A 20,913-nucleotide genomic window follows, 5' to 3' on the forward strand; every position below is an offset into this window, starting at 1 on the left:
TTCCTGCCTTAACCCTTTTCCAGCCGGACGCCACCGACGAACAAAAAGAGGGCGAGAAAGAAAGAAAGAGAAAGAGAGATAGGAAGAGTGACCTTGCCATGAGAGCGTGTGCCTTCATAACTCTCGGTTTGAGATACAGGCCGAGACAGGTGATATGGAGAGAGAAAGAGAGAGAGAGAAGGAGGGAATGGGAAAGGCTGATTGAAAGAAGAGGGGCGGGTGAATCTGGGTGGAGATAGAGCTCAAGGTCCTTATTTATTCATTGTTTAGTGAAACAAAGTGCTTATTCCACAATTACACCCAAAGTACAATCTCATTTTGAGAGGACGAGGGGGCCGAGTGTATCCGGACGGATGTTTCTTTTGCGTTCTTTAAGCGCTATCATTGTACAGTGAAGCAGATAAAGTAAAAGAGCAATATTGAACCTTTAAGAGAAGAAGCCTTGAAAGAGCCAAAGACACAAAGATTTTCTGAGTGGTCCTTCACGTCTTACTGGAATACACTGCTGAATATAAATTCAATCATTTTCACTGTCAAAACGTTCACAAGAAGTGCATTTATAGAAATAAAAGTTAATAACTATCAAGATTTAAATGCGAGTCAAACTTACAATTGCAATTATTTTATTTGTTTATACTAGGGCTGTGTATCGTTAACAATTCCCCGATACGATACATATCCCGATACGATGTGCATCACGATGCAAGACTATTTTGATTTACATTTTTGTTCAGAATTTAGTAACATTATTATTATTATTTTTATTATTATTTGTTTATTGTACATTGAATATGCAGTGTTGTAACAGCTGTGTTTTTGCCATTCATTTATTAGCTATTAGAAATATTTAAAATCCCAGAGTTAGTACTTAACTTATGTTTTTTTTAAGCAGTTTTACAAAGATGGCGCCTTATTCTTGTCTCTCATTATTCTACATCTATGAATATATCTATAAACATGCGGTCAGACTTAATACTATTTAATAGAAATCAGATTATTAATGTGACAGTTATAGTTTGAAGTAGCTCTGTATCTCTTCACTAGACGTACACTTTTCACATGCAAATCTTTGTCGTGTTTCTTCTCAAATGCGTTAGTACTGTTTAATAAGAGCATGGCTAATAAAGCCCTTTGCAGTAGTATAGGCTAAGATATCTGCGCAAAGTGAAAGTATACCCCGCCACCTTTATCTCTACGTACTCCGCGGGACACATGCGTCCTTTCCATATGGATCGCGGATCAACAGCAATTCATCACGTTACTTTCAAAAGTACATCCGAATCGATACGGAAGGTGCTGTATCGATGCGCGCATCGTCAGGCGTCCATGACGATGTATCGTCGCATCGATATTTTGAACACAGCACTAGTTTATACCCCAATGTCTTTTTTTTTCCTTCAAATTAAAGTGTTGTTTTAGGTTTCTATGGGAGTGGACAACGCTATCTTACTAGAATTCGTACATATTTTACGAGTTGGCTAATTCATATTATACCACGGTATGCTTTATTCTGATTGGTTTAGAAATGTTCCATGGGTGTTGATTATTTTTTAATAACCGCACAGCTAACCTTTCAAATGTCTTGAAAATAGGCACCAGAGCAATATTTTTCGGTAACCGTGATATAAGCAGAATAATTGACTCCGGTCCTTTGAATTATAAGAAAATAATGCACACCCGCAGTGTAACCCCCTTGGGTGTGCATTATTTTCTTATAATTCAATGGCCCGTCGTCAATTATTCCTTACTTAATTCATACGACCACATTTGTAAGTTTTTGTAGGATTCGCCTTGACCCGTGTGACGTTGGGGTTAGGTGCAGGGTTAGGGGCAGTGGCGGCTCGTGACTGCTCATCCGAGGGGCGCAAATTCAAAATAAGTGTTCGGAGTGTCATGTGTGTTGCTCATGTTTTCAAAATATGTGTTTGTTGCATCATGTGAACCATATGCATCACGTGTTTTGTCAAAATAAGGGCCTGTGCTGCACACGTGTCAAAATCGTTTATGGTAAAAGAGACGCTCACGTTCACAAAATACACGCAAGACACTCCCTTAACAGTAAACTTTGATTACGCATGAGTATCACGTCTCTTTTATCATAAACCCTTTAGATGCGTCTGCAGCAGGTACTTATTTTGACAAGACACGTAATGCACACAAGATCTCTCAAAGTGCAGAACAGATATTTTGATATTACGAACCACACACATGACGGGCTACATACATCTTGTGACGAACTTTGCATCGAGCGCCCTAGAAAAAAGAAGTCACCAGCCGCCACTGGTTACGGGTTCGGTTTTGTTGTTGTTGTTTTTTTCATAAAGATTGTACGTTTTAGCACGATTAACTTCGTATGAATTCAAAGAATTAGCCAACTCGTAAAATATGTTTGAAATCTTGTGAGATCAGGCTGGAGTGAATGATAATCGAAAGGACCTAAATATGTTAAATACATAACTCTCGTATTGAATTGTCTCGTATATTTTAAGTGCCCAATTCTCTACTTTCTTTTTGTGAATATCGCTGTTGTTACACATTATTTTAATGCAAACATCCTAAAACTGCCTAAACAAGATAATGTGCACTGAAAGAAAGACAAGGTCAAGAGTTTCACTAAATAATGGATTATATTTTCACCAAACCCTTAAAATATACGGCCCAAGTCAAGTGAAGTTATTTGTTTAAAGGGATAGTTTAAAGGGATTTGTTCAAAGGACTATCCCTTTAACACTTTTAGATCGGTTTGAAGCTTGAAGAGGCGGTCACCATCCGTTCCAGAAAACCCAAAACAACACTTTAAAAAAAAAATCAGCATTTGGATTCTGAGAAACAAAAAAAAGACTTTGTTGGATCAAAAGACATGAGGGTGAGTAAATAATGACCAAGTTTTCATTTTTGGGTGAACTATCCCTTAACTTCCTTTTAAGTGTATTTTTAGTCATTTTTCTTTGTTTGTTTTTTATAAGTCATGGCCTTTTACTGACCTTCTGCTTGTGATTCAACATGCAAATTAAAATGTTTGCAGTGTTACACTTACTTACTTGTCTCACAAAAAAGAAACAAGTTAAAAAGTAAATTTTTCAAAACACAATTTATCATCATTATGTCGTATTTCCCAATCAATTTGCTGGACTTCCAATGCAACTTTGATTATTAGTATCTCAGCTGTTATGATGCCATGGACAGATTGTGATGCAGATAAAACAGATGCGTTTATAATATGCATTGTTTTTTATTTGTTTGTCTGTTTATGCAGAAGTTAACGTCTATGTTGTACAGATGCTATCTTAATATTCGTGTGTGTTTCTGTTTTTCCCAAACAAATGAAAGAAAGTTTCTCCCATTTGGTTCTCCCAAATATTTCTGTGATGCTTTATTGTGATCAAATCACATCCATTCATAATATTTAAAGGCTATAAAGTGTATCTCTCTTTCTGTCTGGGAAAAAGAGCAGATGGGTTAGGGCAAAGTGCATTGGCCACATAAACACACACTCACACAGACGTACACACGCCACATCAGGAAGCTCCGTCTCCTTGGAGACCGAGGGGCCATGCACATTAGCGGGCCGGCCCTCAGAGGGACGGGTCGAGAGAAACCCCCTTATAATGATTCAGCAGATGACGGGCCGCTCAAGGAGTGGGCCGTCTTTCTTCTTATGCTAATGAGCGGGGGCCCCTCCTCGTCCCCGGACCCCGTGATAGAGGGGGTGCGCGAGGGGCCGGGAGAAAGATACTGGGAGTTTTTAGCCGTAATGAGCACAAAGCTCTCTCTCTCAAAGCCAACAGGCATGAATGGCTGAGCAATAGCGGAGCTGTTGTGTAGCGCAGTGTTTAAATTGTCCCCGATGCATGCAATCACACTGAACTCTTCCCGGATTAACCGTATTAATTACACACAAGCTATTTGATTTCTGTCAAGCAATCAATTTGCATCTTGTTAAGAGAGCCACATGAGGTCTTGTCTGTTAATTCGCTCGCATTTTTCTGCTCTGAGTGTTTAGTTACCGATTTTACCATTTCACTCAAAAACTGTGCCTTTTAGTAACAGCCTGCAGTGTAGGATGATTTATCAGATTACACCAAATAAAGTTATCTTGAAAAGTTAAGGTCTCTCGATCGCATCTATCCGTTTATCAACTTCATCCTCACTGTGTTGCTTAAGATGCGAGTGCTCATATTTTCACTTGACACATTTGTTGATTGAAAGATGGATTTCACACTAATGATACAAAAATACTCTGTTAGCATCTTAAACGTGTGATTCGAGTTGTCGCTGACATCTTTTGTTGTTTGATTTCTTGCCCTCAGAACATAAATGTCACACTCACATCTCAGAGCAGCTAAAGAAAAGCGTGTGCAGTAATCGGAGCCCGCGGGGAACTCGCAGAACATCTTATTTATTACAGGACAAACTAACAAAGGTAAAATGATATTGGTTTTCCTGCTGAAGATTTTTCAGCGAATCAGAGCATCTTTTATATGCATTTGCTGTTTAGACTATCTTGTGCATTTATTTGTGGACTGAAATGAGGCTTGGGTACACTTGCAAAAATTAAAGTACAAAAGCTGCCACAGGGGTGGTACCCTTTCAAAAAGTAAACCTTTGTACCTAAAGGGTGTATATTTGGACCTCAAAGGTACTTGAAAGGTACTGTACATATCTGTACACTGTAAAAAAATACAATGTAAAAAAAGTTTTTTTTTGTTAATTTACAAGTCATTTCAACTTACTATTATTTATCTTGACTAGAGATGAGTTGTTAAAACTTATAAAATTAAGTAGACTTTTTTCAACTATATTTGATAAGTTGTAGCAACTCATCTCTTGTTAAGATACAAGATTGTTAATAGTAACAAAAAATTGTAACAAATATTTGAAGTAGCAAAGATTTTTACAATGCAGCATTAAGTTGGTTTTGCAACTGTGCAACTTTTACAACTTAGTTTTGGAAGTCATTTCAACTTACTATTTTAAGTTTTGACCTGTGATAAGTTGACATTAATTATAAAAACAATTTGAAATTGTTTAAGTTAATTTGTTAAGTAAAGTAACATAAAAATATATGTTGATTTGACAAAAATGTTACTTTTTTACAGTGTACCTAAAAATGTAAAGTACCTAACCTTTTCAAATGTTGCTGTCCCAATGAAAATTTTTTGTTTGCGTTAAATCTAAAATGTACCGAGCCCCTTAGGGGACATTGGAGTAAAAAAATCTAAAGTTTAGTTTCATGTACTCACGTGAAACTTTCATGTATTCACGCGAAAACTTCATGTGCAGAATTTTTGTAAAAGTTTAGTTTAGCATGCGCGTGAAACTATCGCGTGCGCATGTAAAACTATCGCGTGCGCACGTGAAACTATTGCGTCCTCACGTGAAAGCGAAAGTTTTCTTAATTTTATTAAAACTTTATTTAATTTTTGCTCCATGTCTCCTTAGGAGCTCCGGAAGCGCACATGCGCATGTGAAACTATTGCGTGTGCACATAAAACTATTGCGTGTGCACCTGAAACTATCGCCTAGTTTTAAATTGAAAGGAACTGGTTTTATTTAAGTAAAGAATTTGAGCTTTAACACCAATGCTCCCTAGCTGTCACTGGGGTGGTACCTTAAGAGTTCATATTAGTACCTCAGAGGTACATATTAGTATCAAATGTATACATATCTAAACCTAAATGATACATATTAGTACCTTTATAAAGAGCACTGCCAGCTTGGGACCATTTATGGACCACCGAGTTTTAACCCGATGTACTATGTTAGGTTTTTATAAAGACAGCATTTATAAAGAAACAAAGAAGTCCACAACTTATGAAGTAATGTATATAATGGTCTAAAAAGCATTTTTTACTATTCACAATACACTTCGTAAACCATATGAAGCTGTGTCACTTGTAGAAAATCTTCAAAATGCACGGTTAAAAATCAAGGTGATACCTGTGGTGCATGTTGACATATGCTTTGGTTTTGTAGACTTGTGACGGGGGTAAATTAAGGGTTTGTTACCGGCCAGCTGTTGCCCGTTCCTGCTCTTCTTGAAGTCTTTCCAGGCCATTCTGAACATCCAAAATATCAAATTACGTAACCCCCCCAAAAAAGCCTGATTACTGTCGGGCTAATAAAAGATTCCTTTTCCGTGGCGAATTTGGAAATAAACCCAAACAATACGCAAATCAAACGGCTTAGATTTTAATAGTTTGGGCTTTAAAATCGCGCGGAAGTGTCGGGCCACTTCTGGCGCGCCGTCCGCGCGTACACTACCGAGCGAGTGTAATGAACTAATCAGGTACATTAGTTTTTACAGAATGTAATCTATAGTGTTTGGGAGTTGTTTGTCTCAATAGAGGCCCCCGGTAATCAAAAGTAATGAAGCTATTACGCTCCGGGAGCCGGGAGAGGGCCGGCATGATATTAAGAGGGAGCCACATAAAAGGTTTATTAAAGGAAATTAAGGTCCATCAGTGCCACACCTGCTCCCCCTATTATAAATGTATGACAGGTCAGTGGCTTCAATCACAACAGCCAAGCCGAGAGAAGGGGAGATAGGAGTCATGTTTCCATTATAAGCCAGTGACTCACCGAGCTCACCAGACCCTCCGACCGCTATAGAGCACCATCAGCCCAGAATAATTACATTTAATAGGTTTTATTTGGGATCAGCAAGGCAGCGCTGGCAGAGAGAGACTAGTGCTAGTGAGTAGGTGCAGCGGTATTAACAACTCTTTTTGTCTACTATCCCCCGCTACTTTTGTTTGTAGCGTGATTTTTGCATTATTACATTTTTCGCCCGCCCCGTCTCACCCTCTCAAAAGTAAAGTCTGTTTGTTGCATTTCGCTTTGAGTCAATTAAACTGAGTCCATCAAACACGCCGCACGTAATGGACCTGATCCGCTGCGTAAAATCCTGTGAAATTTTCCGGTTTTATTTGTCGTAAAGTTCAATGACCTTTCATTTTTGCGATAATGTCCCACCGCACGCTCCGGGATTGGATTTGGTTTTTTACTACTGTTATTTACAGTAATCCTAAAATGTTATACTTGTTTTTCTCTTTTAAAGTTATGTGCAGACATTGCGTGGGTGTTGGGTGAAAACCACCCTAAATAAAGTGCTCGGGATGACGTCATAAACTCATCCGTGACACTAATCTGGCTTACTTATTAATAACCTGAACTGAAAGGAATGTGGCCGCTATTCTGATGATGAGATCCTGTTGAGATGAGTTATTAAACAGGATTATACATTTCTGAAATTGAAATTGCTATTTGTTATTGACTTTACTTCTCACTTTTGGTTTACAGATGGAGTCCGACAGCGAAGAGAATCGAAGTGAAATATGTGATGGACGTAAGTGAACTTTATTTTTTCTTTATATATTTTTTCACTGCCATGCCATTAACAAACATTAAACTCTCCAATGTTAAATATTTAATTTAATTAAAGCCAAAAATTGCAGTTCTGTCATCATGTTGTTCTATGAATAATTTTTTTTCCTGATGAACACAAAAGAAGATATTTTGATAAATGATAAGCACACAGCTGATTGTATCCATTGACTTCCATAGTAGGAAAACAAATAGTACTGTGATAAATGATGAAGAAGATATGGTAACACTTTACTTTAAGGGGAGTTCATAAGACTGACATGACACCTTCATAATCATGACATGTGTAATGAACATTAAGGAGATTTTATGCACATTTATGACAACTGTCATCAAGTGTCATTTGTTTAATTATGTATTTTTAATGTAAATATGACATTGTTTGAATTGCCTAACTTGACATAAACCAACACATCATAACTTGTCATAAATCTGTCATAAACATAACATAGCAGAATAATTATCAGACTTAAAAAACTATCTAGCTTTATGGGTTAACATTACACGAAACTGTCATTTAAATTTCATAAAGTGTTAATACTGTCAAATAATTTTAAATACCTTAACAAAATGCAACAGATATGTCAAAAAATTATACTTAACTTTATGTATGGGCACAATACATAAAAACTGACAACTAACAGAACTTGTAAAGGGCTATGAAATTTTCTGACATAGAAGAAAAAACAAACTAAACATTTAATCAATTTAATTTAATGTAATTAACTTTGCAGCGATATGGACCCAACACTGCATGGGTTAACCTATTATTGTATTGCATTCATAACATTGTATTGTTTATTGTATTGTCTCCAAATGCAATAAAATATAATTTTTTTATATAATTTTAATTGATTTAATTTGTTAAACACATGGAGGAATTTTAAAAACATGATGAACTGAAGAATATTCATGATGTTATAAAACTATTTGACAGAGTATTAACACTTAATGACATTTTAATGACAAATTATATTCGTACCACTGTAGTTGAGGTCAAGAAAAATATTCATGACGCTGTTATAAAACTATTTGATTGAGTATTAACACTTAATGACATTTTAATGACAAATTATATTTGTACCACTGTAGTTGAGGTCAAGAAAAATATTCATGACGCTGTTATTTAACTATTTGACAGAGTATTAACACTTTATGACATTTTAATAACAAATTATATTTGTACCACTGTAGTTGAGGTCAAGAAAAATATTAATAATGCTGTTATAAAACTATATGACAGAGTATTAACACTTAATGACATTTTAATGACAAATTATATTTGTACCACTGTAGTTGAGGTCAAGAAAAATATTAATAATGCTGTTATAAAACTATATGACAGAGTATTAACACTTAATGACATTTTAATAACAAATTATATTTGTACCACTGTAGTTGAGGTCAAGAAAAATATTAATAATGCTGTTATAAAACTATATGACAGAGTATTAACACTTAATGACATTTTAATGACAAATTATATTTGTATCATTGTAGTTGAGGTCAAGAAAAATATTCATGACGCTGTTATAAAACTATTTCACAAAGTATTAATACTTAATAACATTTTAATGACAAATTCAATTTGTATCACTAAAAAGTGATAAAAAGTGGTCAGTTATGTTGTCTTGGTAATGTCAAGTTCTCATGACAAGTTATGATGTATTGGTTTATGTCAAGTTGTCATAACCAAGACATCTCAAACAATGTCATCTTTGCTTTTAAAATGACACAATTGAACAAATTACACTTAATGACAGTTGTCATAAATGTGCATAAAATCTCCTTCATGTTTAAAGCATGTGTCATGTCATGATTATTAATGTGTCATGCCAGTTTATGAACAAAAGTGTTATCGAAGATATTTTGATTGATTGAATTCCATCATATTTGTTTTTCCTACAATGGTAGTCAATGGTTACAATCAGCTGTGTGCTGAAACATCATTTCTCAAAATATTTTATTTTGTGTTCATCAGAAAAAAGAAGTTCATACAGGTTTAAAACAACATGAAGATGAGAATTCATGACAGAATTTTCTTTTTTATGCAAATTATCCCTTTAAATCAACTTGGCTATATAGGGAAAACCAAAAATTACACTTTCGAGAACTGATCAGGTAGAAATGAACATTACGTAACGTATATTCAAAAATTTAGCTATACACATGCACAAGCAATATAATATTTATTGACTTTATTTTTATCTTACCTTGTAATAAACACATTTTAATTCTTATGACACTAAACTTTTGCTATCAGTTACTAGTGTTTGTAAACATGCAGAGATGCATTTCATTTGCCCGTGCAAAGTTCGCATAAACAAGGTCAACACATTACCCATAATGCCGCAGTGCAGTCATTTATTTGTCACCGTGACGTGCCACCCGGCAGACCCTCTTCCTCCCGTGACCCGCCCTGCCTCCCGGGTGCTCACACCTCCCTCCGCACGCACATTTGATGTGAAGTGCTAGTTTAACAGCCGCACATCAGATCTGTCAATTTTAATATTAATCCAGTTTAGGCTGAGAGAGGTGCGTCTGCATTATGCAGAGACAGTGACTTCATTATGTGGCAATATTCTTTCAAATGAGTTAAGGAGGACGTTTTGAATGGGACGATTGACTAAAGCACGGCCGGCCGCATCATTATTCAAGTGTTCGGCGCCTTGTACTGTACCTCTCGTGCGCGCCTGGCCCTTTAATGTGCCGGTAAAAATTCATGATGGTTTTTATTGAGTTTTCACCGTGAGACTGAGGTGAAGCTGTGAATGAGATTTCTCTCCCACTGACACACATTCCTGCTCTCGCTCTCTTTTTGTCTCCCTCTCTTTTGAAACTAAGTTCACAGTCTGGCTTTGACTCTATCATGCTGTCAGAATTGTGATTGTTTAACCTTGTGTTATCATTTTTTCAGGCAAAATGTGTATTGTTTTTCGAATAAAGCTGTGACCTTAATTTTTCTCTTTGAGACAATGTGGGATATAAACCAAAGAATTTCACCTTGATGTAAACGTTTTGCACGTAAATTACAATTATGTGTCCACATCTAAAATATAAAAAAGCAAAATAAGAGCATTACATACCACAGACAACATCATCTTCTATCTTAAATATACATTCCCAATTCTTTTGTTAAGGGAACACATATTTGCGTATAATTTTATTGATTTGCAATCATGCGGTCATCGGGACGATTAGGCCATAACTAGTTTAAAAATAAAACAGGCGGTGTGGTACCGCACAGGGCCAGCTGTATCCTCTCATCTGGGCTTAAAAAAATACCAGAAAGCTCATTTGCATGTCCGTCTTTAAAGGATGAAACTGGCAGGGTATTTTGTATAGATTTGCATCCTTTTTGTTACAATCCATAGCCATATTTTCAAAGCTCAGATCACACAGAAGAAGGTACGGGAGTGTGCTTGAGATGTATTTTTACATTTTTTATGTGCCAGAAGAGCTCTTTTTCAAAATACCATCTATCACGGAGTCAGCGAGATTGTGTCCATCCGTGAGTGTGACATTAAGGGGTGTGAAGGACCACGGGCAGGTGTTGTAAACATGTGTGTTTACTTTTCTCTCTCTCTATCTTTCTGTTTGCAGTTCTGGCTGACTGCATCGCTGAGTCGCACAGGTAAGGCAGAGTTCACAACTTGCATTCGAGTGTCAAGTTTGTTTTTTACCGCATACGTGCGGTTGTCAAAAAATACAGTTAAGACCTCAGATTATATAAAGTGCTTTTGAAGTCTTAACAAGGGATAGTTCACCCAAAAAATAAATATTTTGCAATCATTAATTCACCTTCATGTTGAATGAGTTTTTTTTTGTTATGCTAAATATAAATTAAGATGCTTTTGTAACCAAGCAGATATGGGGCACCATTGACATCCATTGTAGGAAAAAATTATAGTATGGAAGTCAATGGTGCCCCAGATCTGTTTGAGTAGCAGAATATCAATTTTTGGGTCTACTATCTCTTAAAGATGTCTGATTTGTATTACATACATGTGCAACATATCAAACCAATTGATCAGAATTAAAGACATTTTTGTGAATCATTTCGACCAACTTGTCCCAAGGTCATTTTCAGTGTATGTATGAAGTCTGTTAGCCTCAAGTTTACACAGGTGTCCTAACCAGCTGTGGATCGTCATGCCAACAATAGACATGTTTAAATAACACTTGACAAATACTTCTTTGTTGTGAACAATATAAACATGTTTTTTTTCAGTTGTTGAGAAGTGTTACAGCTCTTTAAAATAAATCCTAGTAAGTTTAATATATTGTTCCTGTAGCTCAACTGGTACCGCATTGGATAAGCAGCACAAAAGGTCATAAGAACATACACACACAGAGATAATAAGTATAGATGGAATGCATTGTATCTGCCAAATGCATAAATGTAAATACAAATCTTTAAAATGCGACATTATCTTTTACTTAGATTTAGGCCTAAAGCAAACATTTTCGTTTCTGTATCAGTTCTCATAATGCAACGTAACAACTTATTATAGCAACAGATTTCTCATTGAAAAGAACGAGCCGGTTCATATTTGACTCTCTCTGTTCACACATAAATTCACACATGAGGATCTGTGATGCTTAATTTCTTAGTCACATCTTGCAGGAAATTTCAGATGATGTCCTGACGTTTTTTGAACTCGGTGACTTAAAGCATTTAAAGTCTACATAAAACAACTTACTTCACCTTTATAATGTGACATACTGTAACTTATACTCTTAAAAGTTAAGGTAAAGAACATGATAACATAAGAACCTTTGACTGAATGGTTCTTTGAGGAACCCAAAATGGTTCTTTAATGACATAATTGTGAAGAACCTTTAAGCACGTTTTTCTGAGTGTATTTCTGCCTAAAATCAATTGGATAGTGAAAGTGGTCTTTATATGATGTGGTGTTGATAAATAAGAGCGCTTGATGACAGCAGAGAAGGGGAAGTTGTTTCAGAGGTGAAGTGAGTTATTACATTTTGATGAAAGGTTAAGAAGAGAAATAATTTTTTCTTTGTAATAAAGTTCACTTCATAATGATAGCGATACTCGACATGATGAGTGCTGCTTTGGAAAGAGTGTTTAAACTAAGCTTTGAATTTAGATGGAAATTAAGACTACGTAAATCCGTGCAGTGACAGTTCTGGGGTCAGTGGATAGTACTTATTTACTTATAATATATAAAAATTCAAAATGAAACGGAAGTAGCGATTGTCTTATTTTCCCCTTGGTGATGTATATCCGAATGAAACGACTTCTGACTTGAATTTGTCCACTTGAAAATTTATTGGATCGATTGATTAGCTATTTGCTAATCCCAAAATAACCCCACCCACCTGCTATACTATATGACCGGAAGTAAAGAGAGATCATTTTCGAGGAGGGGAGGAGATTTGCGTTTTTGATTTAAGATTATGAGGGCACTTGAATTATTACAAAATAATGAAGCTCACATTTAAGTAAAAAATATTCCAAAACAAAGTACAGTTTTTCATTTCAATTTCATTGCGACTTTAAGATTTGCATTTGATTTTATGTTCGATACTACATATGATTATTAAGCCGATTATGCTAATGAATTCTTTTGTGACCAGTAGGGGTGTGACGAGACACTTAATCTACGAGACGAGACGAAACACGAGATTGGGTTCACGAGAACGAGACGAGACGATATTTTTACACTTTTTAAGAAACCCTCAATGATAAAATAAATGAATAAGAAACTGAAATCACATTATTTTTAAATGTTTTAACTAATCAAGGACTGGCCCTAACAATTATTTTGCTAACTGATAATGAAGTAATTTGTTATTTTGGGGTAATAAAAATAGACCCAGGTGAGCAGAAGCATTTAAAATTACATAATAACGAAGATGCAATAACAATTGGTTCAAATAAAGTATTAAAACCAAGTTACATTAAACAAACACATTACATCTGTGGCATAAAAAGCATTATGTATGTATTATAACAAATGCCTGCAGGGGGCGATAGAAGACTCGTCTCGCGGACGCTGTCTTCACTTTCACTTTCGACGGAGAGAAACGCTTATTTTTAGTCAAACAATGTTTAAATCCATATTAATATTTAATATGTCCATTTCTTTACACTAGAAATGATACAGCCACTGTCATTTTTTGAGCAAGAACATGCAGACATTAAATCATGTAAACTCTGTGTGAGGGTTTAATCTGCTGAGACTTCACATCTGACACTGATCAACGGACAAACACAACGCGTCTCAGACTTCACATGAGCTCCCAAATGAACATTATTAGAAACCCAAACAAAAAAGAAAATGCAGTAAAAGACAAATATAATGCATGCACTGTAAAAGGTTCAAACAGAAAGCTGCATCCTTCGGAGGTCGCATATGCAGGCTGCATACGTCATCAAGGTTTATTTCAGATCATTAACTGAGCATTACATTCGCAAGTCGTGAGCATATTACAACAATTTGCGATTAACTAAATAAATCGCACGAGATCTCGTCACACCCCTAGTGACCAGTGTTGGTTAGTTACTTTTAAAAGTAATGCATTACAATATTAAGTCACTCCCCAAAAAAGTAACTAATTGCGTTACTTAGTTACTTTTCATGGAAAGTAAAACTTACGTTACTTTTGCTCAATATTACTTAAATATTAATGTTTACATTTATAAAGTAAAGTAATATTATTACGTAATGCATGTTACTTGTAATGCGTTACCCCGAACACTGGTAAAGAGAGATCATTTTCGAGGAGAGGAGGAGATTTGTGTTTTTTATTTAAGATTATGAAGGCACTTGAATTATTACAAAATAATTTGTGACATTTACATTTATGTATTTGGTCATCTAAGTCACAGTGCATTTAATATATACATTTAACGAACGCTGCTAACGCAATGCTCTACCAATTGAGCTACAAGAGCCCTGGCAGAAAAGGACCAAACATGCAAACTTAGTGAGTAATGGCAGGTGAAGTGCGCTAGCATACGTCGCCACTTTTGTTCAGTTCACGACCTGCATGTAATAAAACCTATTAAGTGATATTGAATATAGCACTTTTCTTAAAAAGTGTATGTGTGTAAGTTGCCTTTAATTTGATGCAATAAAATGACACCAGTCTTGGCCCTTCAGCTTGAATCCCGGAGCGGGTAAAAAGCGAGCGGCTGCAGAAGGGGCCCGCGGGGCGCCGGTCAACAAGAGGAAATCTCTCCTAATGAAGCCCCGGCACTACAGTCCCAGCCCCTGCTCCAGCGAGGGGGATGTCGAGCAAGACCTGGCAACCGCTCAGGATAAAGACGCGCCCAGGAACACTGACACTCCAGCAGGTAGACAGATGTCCTGTTGTGTAGTCTGTTTTGATGAACAATTGACGCTGAATTTTAAACTACCATCTGTTGCATTCATATATTTGTTTCCCTCCTCATTCCCCTCCCTCTCTGCATCATCTTTCTATCCATCAGGCCCCTCGCACCCCCACACTTAATTTTCACCGGGGCCGCTTCTGTTTGTCTATCACATCGTCTTTATGAAGTTCAGGACAGCTGATCTGTCCGGAGTTTATTTGGTTTTTGCCAATTTGATTCGGATCGCGTGCGACCGGATTAAAAACTTGGTGTAGTTAAAGTGCCTTCCTGATTATGCACCCTGCAAAAGTGCCTTTTTTATTTGCAAGTGCGCTTGCTTGCATAATTATGCAAATAGTGGAACTGAGAATAGAAGGCACCAAATTATATTGTGCCTCCTTTACAAAGAGAACGATCACACACTCCAACAACAAAACATTTTTGGCAACAGAGGCACGGAAACGCTAAAGTTGATATTGCATTTTAAAGCAGCATCCTTTCTCAAACCAAAATGCCGCCATTTTCTAATGAATCGAATTACGAACATGTTGGCAACAATACCCATGCTTTACATGTGTACCTTCACACCCCTATAATCTGCACTTATTTGGTATATTTTTAACGATGTAACCAGGCAACAAACGTAATTGTCCCTTTCGAAAGCTTTTGTTAGACCATCGAACGCAGACCAAATATACATAATTAGGCATAATGTGTGCGACTCATTATTGGACACATGTGGGTTGTTAAATGGACAACAAAATAGCTCAATAAATTGAACAGCATCATTGGAAATGGAATTTATTTGTTTCCCTGAATTCATATTACCCATAATAATCGTAACCTTTTTTCCCTCCGAATTTTTCACGTTTTTTTTTTTTTTTTTTGAAGTTGAGGAATGATTAAGAAAATCTCATCTGTCGTATTTCCCTGCTGTCTCGCAACATGTTTACTTTGCGTTTTGCCAACGAGCACTTGGAAAATCGATAAGCCTGGAAAAGCTACTAAAAAAAAGTAATAAAGAATTAAAAAAGCATAATGTGCCATGTGTGACTGGATGGAGACGAAAAGTGACAAAATGAATGGATCTGTGGAGGGAAGAGAGAGGGAGTATCAAAAAGCGAAAAGAAAAAAACAGGGGAGGAATTAAAGGGGTGTACGGCTTCCATTTGGTGCTGTTGTGTATGTCACTCCAGCCAAGCTTCTGGTCTCCATACACACAATGGTAATGGTTATTCTGGAGTATAAACCATTCACCTGTTCCAAAACACAAACCAGTTTCTGCGTCCAAGTATTTTTCGCCCTTGTTCGCTTCAGTCTTTCTCTCTTTTTTTTTTCACTGTATTTTTTTCTCTTTTGGTCAGGGCTGTCTCCATCTGGATGGCAGAGAACTCCTAATCGTCTGCTTTGTTAATTGTGTCTTAGCATAACTGGCGAACTTTTCATCTGCGCTGGACCGCTTCGGGTTTTCGCACCTCGCTCATGATTCAAACTGCTGACAAAAGTGACAAAAATCAGGGAAATCGACAGCTTTCGAGCGCGTTCCCTGTGATTTGGTTTATACATAAATTGCATGGATTTTTCACATGCAATCTTTTATCTGCCCTCAAGTCGTATTAAAATGGGTGAGCCTTGTTCTTGTGTGGAATACTTTTGACTTAAAAGAGTAAATGCAGTGCTCAAATTGAGGGGGGGGGGGGGGGCTGGGGGGATCCGGGACCCCCCATAAGGCATTAGAGACCCCCTATAAGATGTCAAAATTATACTTAGGGGAGTCCCTCCTAAGATATTTTTATTTTAGTACAGATAATGCTGACAAACTCAAATAGATGATCAAAGTCAAAGTAATCAAGCAGGTATTTCTGTGCAAAATAATAACGCGTAGTGTCTATAAAATCATTAATTTCAGTATTTTTCTTTTAAGGAATTGTATATAAAGTTTAGTTTTTATAATTTACAGCAACAATCACAAATTATATGTCATTTGTCGGTTTATCATAAATACTTTGACACGCTAAATCTCAAAATTAAATAAAATTGCTGAACTTAGCCGGGAATTCCCAGGCAGGATCACATTTGTTTTTTTTTTAGGTTTAGTTATCAAAAATGCTTTTTTGTTAATTCTTTGTGTGATGTTCTGAACATTGTGGCTTTAAAAACTTATGATGAATCATTTAACGAATGTTTATCCTGCCTTTCATTTTAACTTAAAGAAAGAGAGTAAAATACCACATAAATACCAACATAAATTGGATGCATTTAGGTTTACTTTTTCTTTAATAATTTCATAATTATTGTCAGTGGCATCACTAGGTCCTTTAAAAATTTCTGCCCAGTCCACCTAAAAAATTCTGATTTATTCCAAAATTGTTACACAAATTCGTGATCGCTTTTAAGTCCTATTTAAATCTCATATGAAAACATCAGCGGTCTTTGGCTCCGCTCCGTCATTCAGCAAAAAAAATTCCGATCCTGCAGCCATGGATCAAAGTATAGTGTACATTAAACAATGACATCTGCATCTGTGTTGTTCTTTTTTAAAAAAAAAAACAGTTTACAAAATGTGATGTCGGAGCATTATTTTTTATATTTATTTTTGCTATGTCATGTTGCATGGTGGCGACCCCCCATAAGACCTGATTCAATATATGTATCATGTGTAATAGTAGATCATTTTAATTTAGACATCATTTTATGAAGTACATTTAATAAATGTCATCTTTTTCATCAATGTAGTTGTCTTTTAAAAATCATATAGCTCGACAAAGAACCTTTTAAGAAACTTTTTAAAGTTTTGCATCTTGGTAATCAGGTTTTTGTTATATGTAATAGCTGTTAATATATGTATGATATATGTTAATATATGTCATAAAGGCAAATTTTTTAAAATTGAAATTTATACATCATCTGAAATCTGAATAAGCTTTTTCATTGATGTATGGTTAAGGATAGGACAATATTTGGTCAAAATTTTGAGTAAATCGCCTTTAAAGTTGTCCAAATGAAGTCATTAGCAACTGCATCCACTCACAAAAATAAAGTTTTGGTATATTTACGATAAGAAATTCACAAAATATCTTCATTGAACATCGATACAATCGATAATTTTGACCCATGCAATATATTGATTGCTACAAATATACCCATGATGCGACTAAAGACCAGGGTCACATATAATGTATTTACACTGTCAAAAATATGGTAAAAAAAAAATTCCCTAGCTGCCACTGGGACGGTACCCCTTTAAAAAGGTCCTTATATGCAGCATTTACTGTAGGTAGATATGTATACATTTGTTACCAATACGTATATCTGGGGTATTATTATTATTTAGGTACAAAAAGCTACTTTTTGAAAAAGTACCACCCCAGTGACAGCTATTTTTGACCACTTTTTAATGCTGTGTTGACCAAACTATCCAAAAGATTGCTGCTTCATCTTGCTAAGGTAATATTTTTCAGAGTTGTTGTTCCCTGAGAAGGGAACGAGACGCTGCGTCTCCCTTGCCTTACTTCCAGCGTCCCTGTAACGCCGTCTTTGGCAATATTTCAGATAACGATATACTTCCTGGCTCCGGCGTCACCCTGTCTTTGTCGTTATGCCTCACCATTGGTTGAATTTGATATACACATTCAGACCCCTGGAGGCATCCCCAAAGTGTCACCGCAGTGACGTAGCGCAAGTTCCCTCGAAAGGGAACTGTAACAATGTATCTTAAAAGGTAACAAGATGTAACCTTGCTTTTATTTAAAAAGTGTCCCCACATTTAGTCCTTGAATTTGATTGTATTTGACCTGGAAAGTCCTTAAAAGGTCCTTGAATTTGAAGTTAACTAAGGTGTGGGAACCCTGATGTGCATTTCCAAAAATAACACAAAGCATAATTTCCAGCACAAACAGAATCACAAGTCAGGTTTCGTGCTCGCATTATACCCTTGTATTTTCTCAGCACCGATCTGCAACATTATGCTAGAGTTTGGCACGATGTGAACGAATCGGAAAGCACTCTAACCCCTCAAAGCCTGGTTTCAATTTTTGGCACGAGACGGGCGAGATTGTAAATGCCACTGAGCTCTCTAGCCATCATTTAGGGATGTTTTTGTGGAGATTAAAAGCAAAACTACTTTAAATGCTCTTTAAGACCAACAACTGTTTGGTAAGGCTATATAATCCCATTAGAAGCCCCCGAAACGGCATGCGGCGAAATGTTGTAATATCTAATCAACTCAGCGGCTGCATATGGTGTTAAGAGTGGCGTAAGAGGATAGATGTACAGTATCTCGTACTTATGGCTTATTTTCAACTTTAAACCCTAGCGGCCAAAGAGCTTTAATGCTAACGGGTAAGTTTTTAGAGAGATCAGAAGGATTGCAAGTCAATCCAGATAATAGTTGTCTATTGTTAATCATTAACTCATTGACTTAATCGAGTCATTTAAAGATGATTTTATGGGTTAAAAAGGTTTGAGATCTGTCTGACCCTATTAAAAAAGAAATAATTCAGTATAAATCTAAGCTAAATAAGCTTTATGGATTTATCAAATGTAGTATAGGAAATCATGCATCTGTGGTTATTGTGTAAAGCGTTTTACTGTATTAATAATTTGACTTAAATCCTTTTTGGCTAAAGGATTTGGATTTGAAAACATTTAAGTTTTACTGTAAGTAGCCTTGAATTAAAACACAGTTATGAATCTTAAATGGTTGGAAGATTAAATTGTTTATTATAAGTTTAAAGATCAAATTATGTATTTTATATTGATGTATTTATTAAGCTCATAGTGTAAATGTAAGCGAAACATTTGAGATAATACATGTGATGTCAGTTTTTTTCTATGAATGCATTTGAGATGCATATTAAAATGTCCCCATACTGTAGATCAAGTCATGCATGTTAACCCTTCTGTGTCTCAGATGAGGATCTCCGTGGTGATGATGTTCTGGATGATAGCGTCTATCACAACACAAAGTCCCACCCCCTGCTGTCGTGGTCAGAACAAACAAGCGAAGGTTCTCCAGACTTGGTGGCTCAAATATCTAAACACCAGACCGAACGGGAAGAGGAGGACTTTGAAGACAAAAACCAGGTGGAGATCAGAGCCGGCTATCATTTGTCCCCGGACCAAGAACCAGATGAGGAAGAATGGGGCAGTCCTCCATCCCTGACCAAGATCAATGGCATCCATCACAGCCCCAGTCCACCTGCAGATGATGGCCTTATAAAGAAACTCAGAATAGGGCACCAGCTCCAGGAAGATGCCATATCTGCTTACATCAACAGATCTAGCGCAGGGACCTTGATGGATGAGTACGGTTGTCAGAGGGAGCTCAGTGACAGTGAGGAAGAGCTACAAATGCCCAGGATGGAGGAACGAGGAGGTATTTGGGGTCCAGGTCTGGTGGCCAGACATTTAGAGTTGGACAGGGCCCGGTTGAACCTCAGTCTGCTGGAACAGGCTATGTTACTCCAGTCTGAACATAGACAGGTCATTCACAGTGCCTATAAGGACATGGACCGCTTTCTACTTGAGCAGATGAACCATGAAAGGAGGCAGCAGAGGATGCTGGAGATGGACGCCCGGACCCTATTCCACAGCAGCAAAGGTGACATTTACATTCATACAGTATATCACTTAGTTCTCTACCTACGGTAGGTACCAAAAACCAACAACCAGAGCAGAGTACCTAAAATTCAGCTTCGATACAGATACACTATAGCTTCAATACAGATTCGCCACAGACTCCCTTAAGCATCAATATAGATTTACTACAGCTTTAATACAGATCGCAACAGCTTTAATACAGATTCACTAAAGCTTCAATACAGATTGCCAAAGATTCAATGCAGATTCACCAAAGATTCAATACAGTTCTGCACAGATTCAATACAGATTTGCCACAGATTCACTGCAGATTCACCACAGATTCAATAGAGATTCACTACAGATTCAATTCAGATTCACCATTGATTTAATACAGATTCGCAAAAGATTTCATTTAGATTCACTACTGTTCAATATAGATCACCACAGATTCAATTCAGATTCACCACAGACTCAATAGAGATTCACTACAGATTCAATTCAGATTTACTACAGATTTAGTACAGATCGCCACAGATTCAATAAAAATTTGCCACAGATTCACTACAGATTCAATTCAGATTCATCATTGATTCAATTCA

At 36.5% G+C, this 20,913-nt stretch overlaps 1 protein-coding gene across 4 annotated transcripts in view; it reads left to right on the forward strand.

The window, feature by feature from the left end:
- Window positions 1-20,913, forward strand: part of st18 (ST18 C2H2C-type zinc finger transcription factor) — a 70,796-nt gene that overhangs the window by 12,735 nt on the left and 37,148 nt on the right. For 2 of the 4 annotated variants that reach the window (XM_065258608.2, XM_065258609.2), the window contains exons 2-6: window positions 4,311-4,423; window positions 7,303-7,348; window positions 10,990-11,020; window positions 14,520-14,713; window positions 19,644-20,333. In XM_065258608.2, the coding sequence (XP_065114680.1) occupies window positions 7,303-7,348; window positions 10,990-11,020; window positions 14,520-14,713; window positions 19,644-20,333 (961 nt within the window). In that variant the 5' untranslated portion in view covers window positions 4,311-4,423. The remainder of the gene's footprint in view (window positions 1-4,310; window positions 4,424-7,302; window positions 7,349-10,989; window positions 11,021-14,519; window positions 14,714-19,643; window positions 20,334-20,913) is intronic. The other 2 variants (XM_065258610.2, XM_065258606.2) reach the window with 1 other exon arrangement.

Source organism: Paramisgurnus dabryanus, chromosome 22, assembly GCF_030506205.2.
Source record: "Paramisgurnus dabryanus chromosome 22, PD_genome_1.1, whole genome shotgun sequence".
NCBI classification, from domain to species: domain Eukaryota; kingdom Metazoa; phylum Chordata; class Actinopteri; order Cypriniformes; family Cobitidae; genus Paramisgurnus; species Paramisgurnus dabryanus.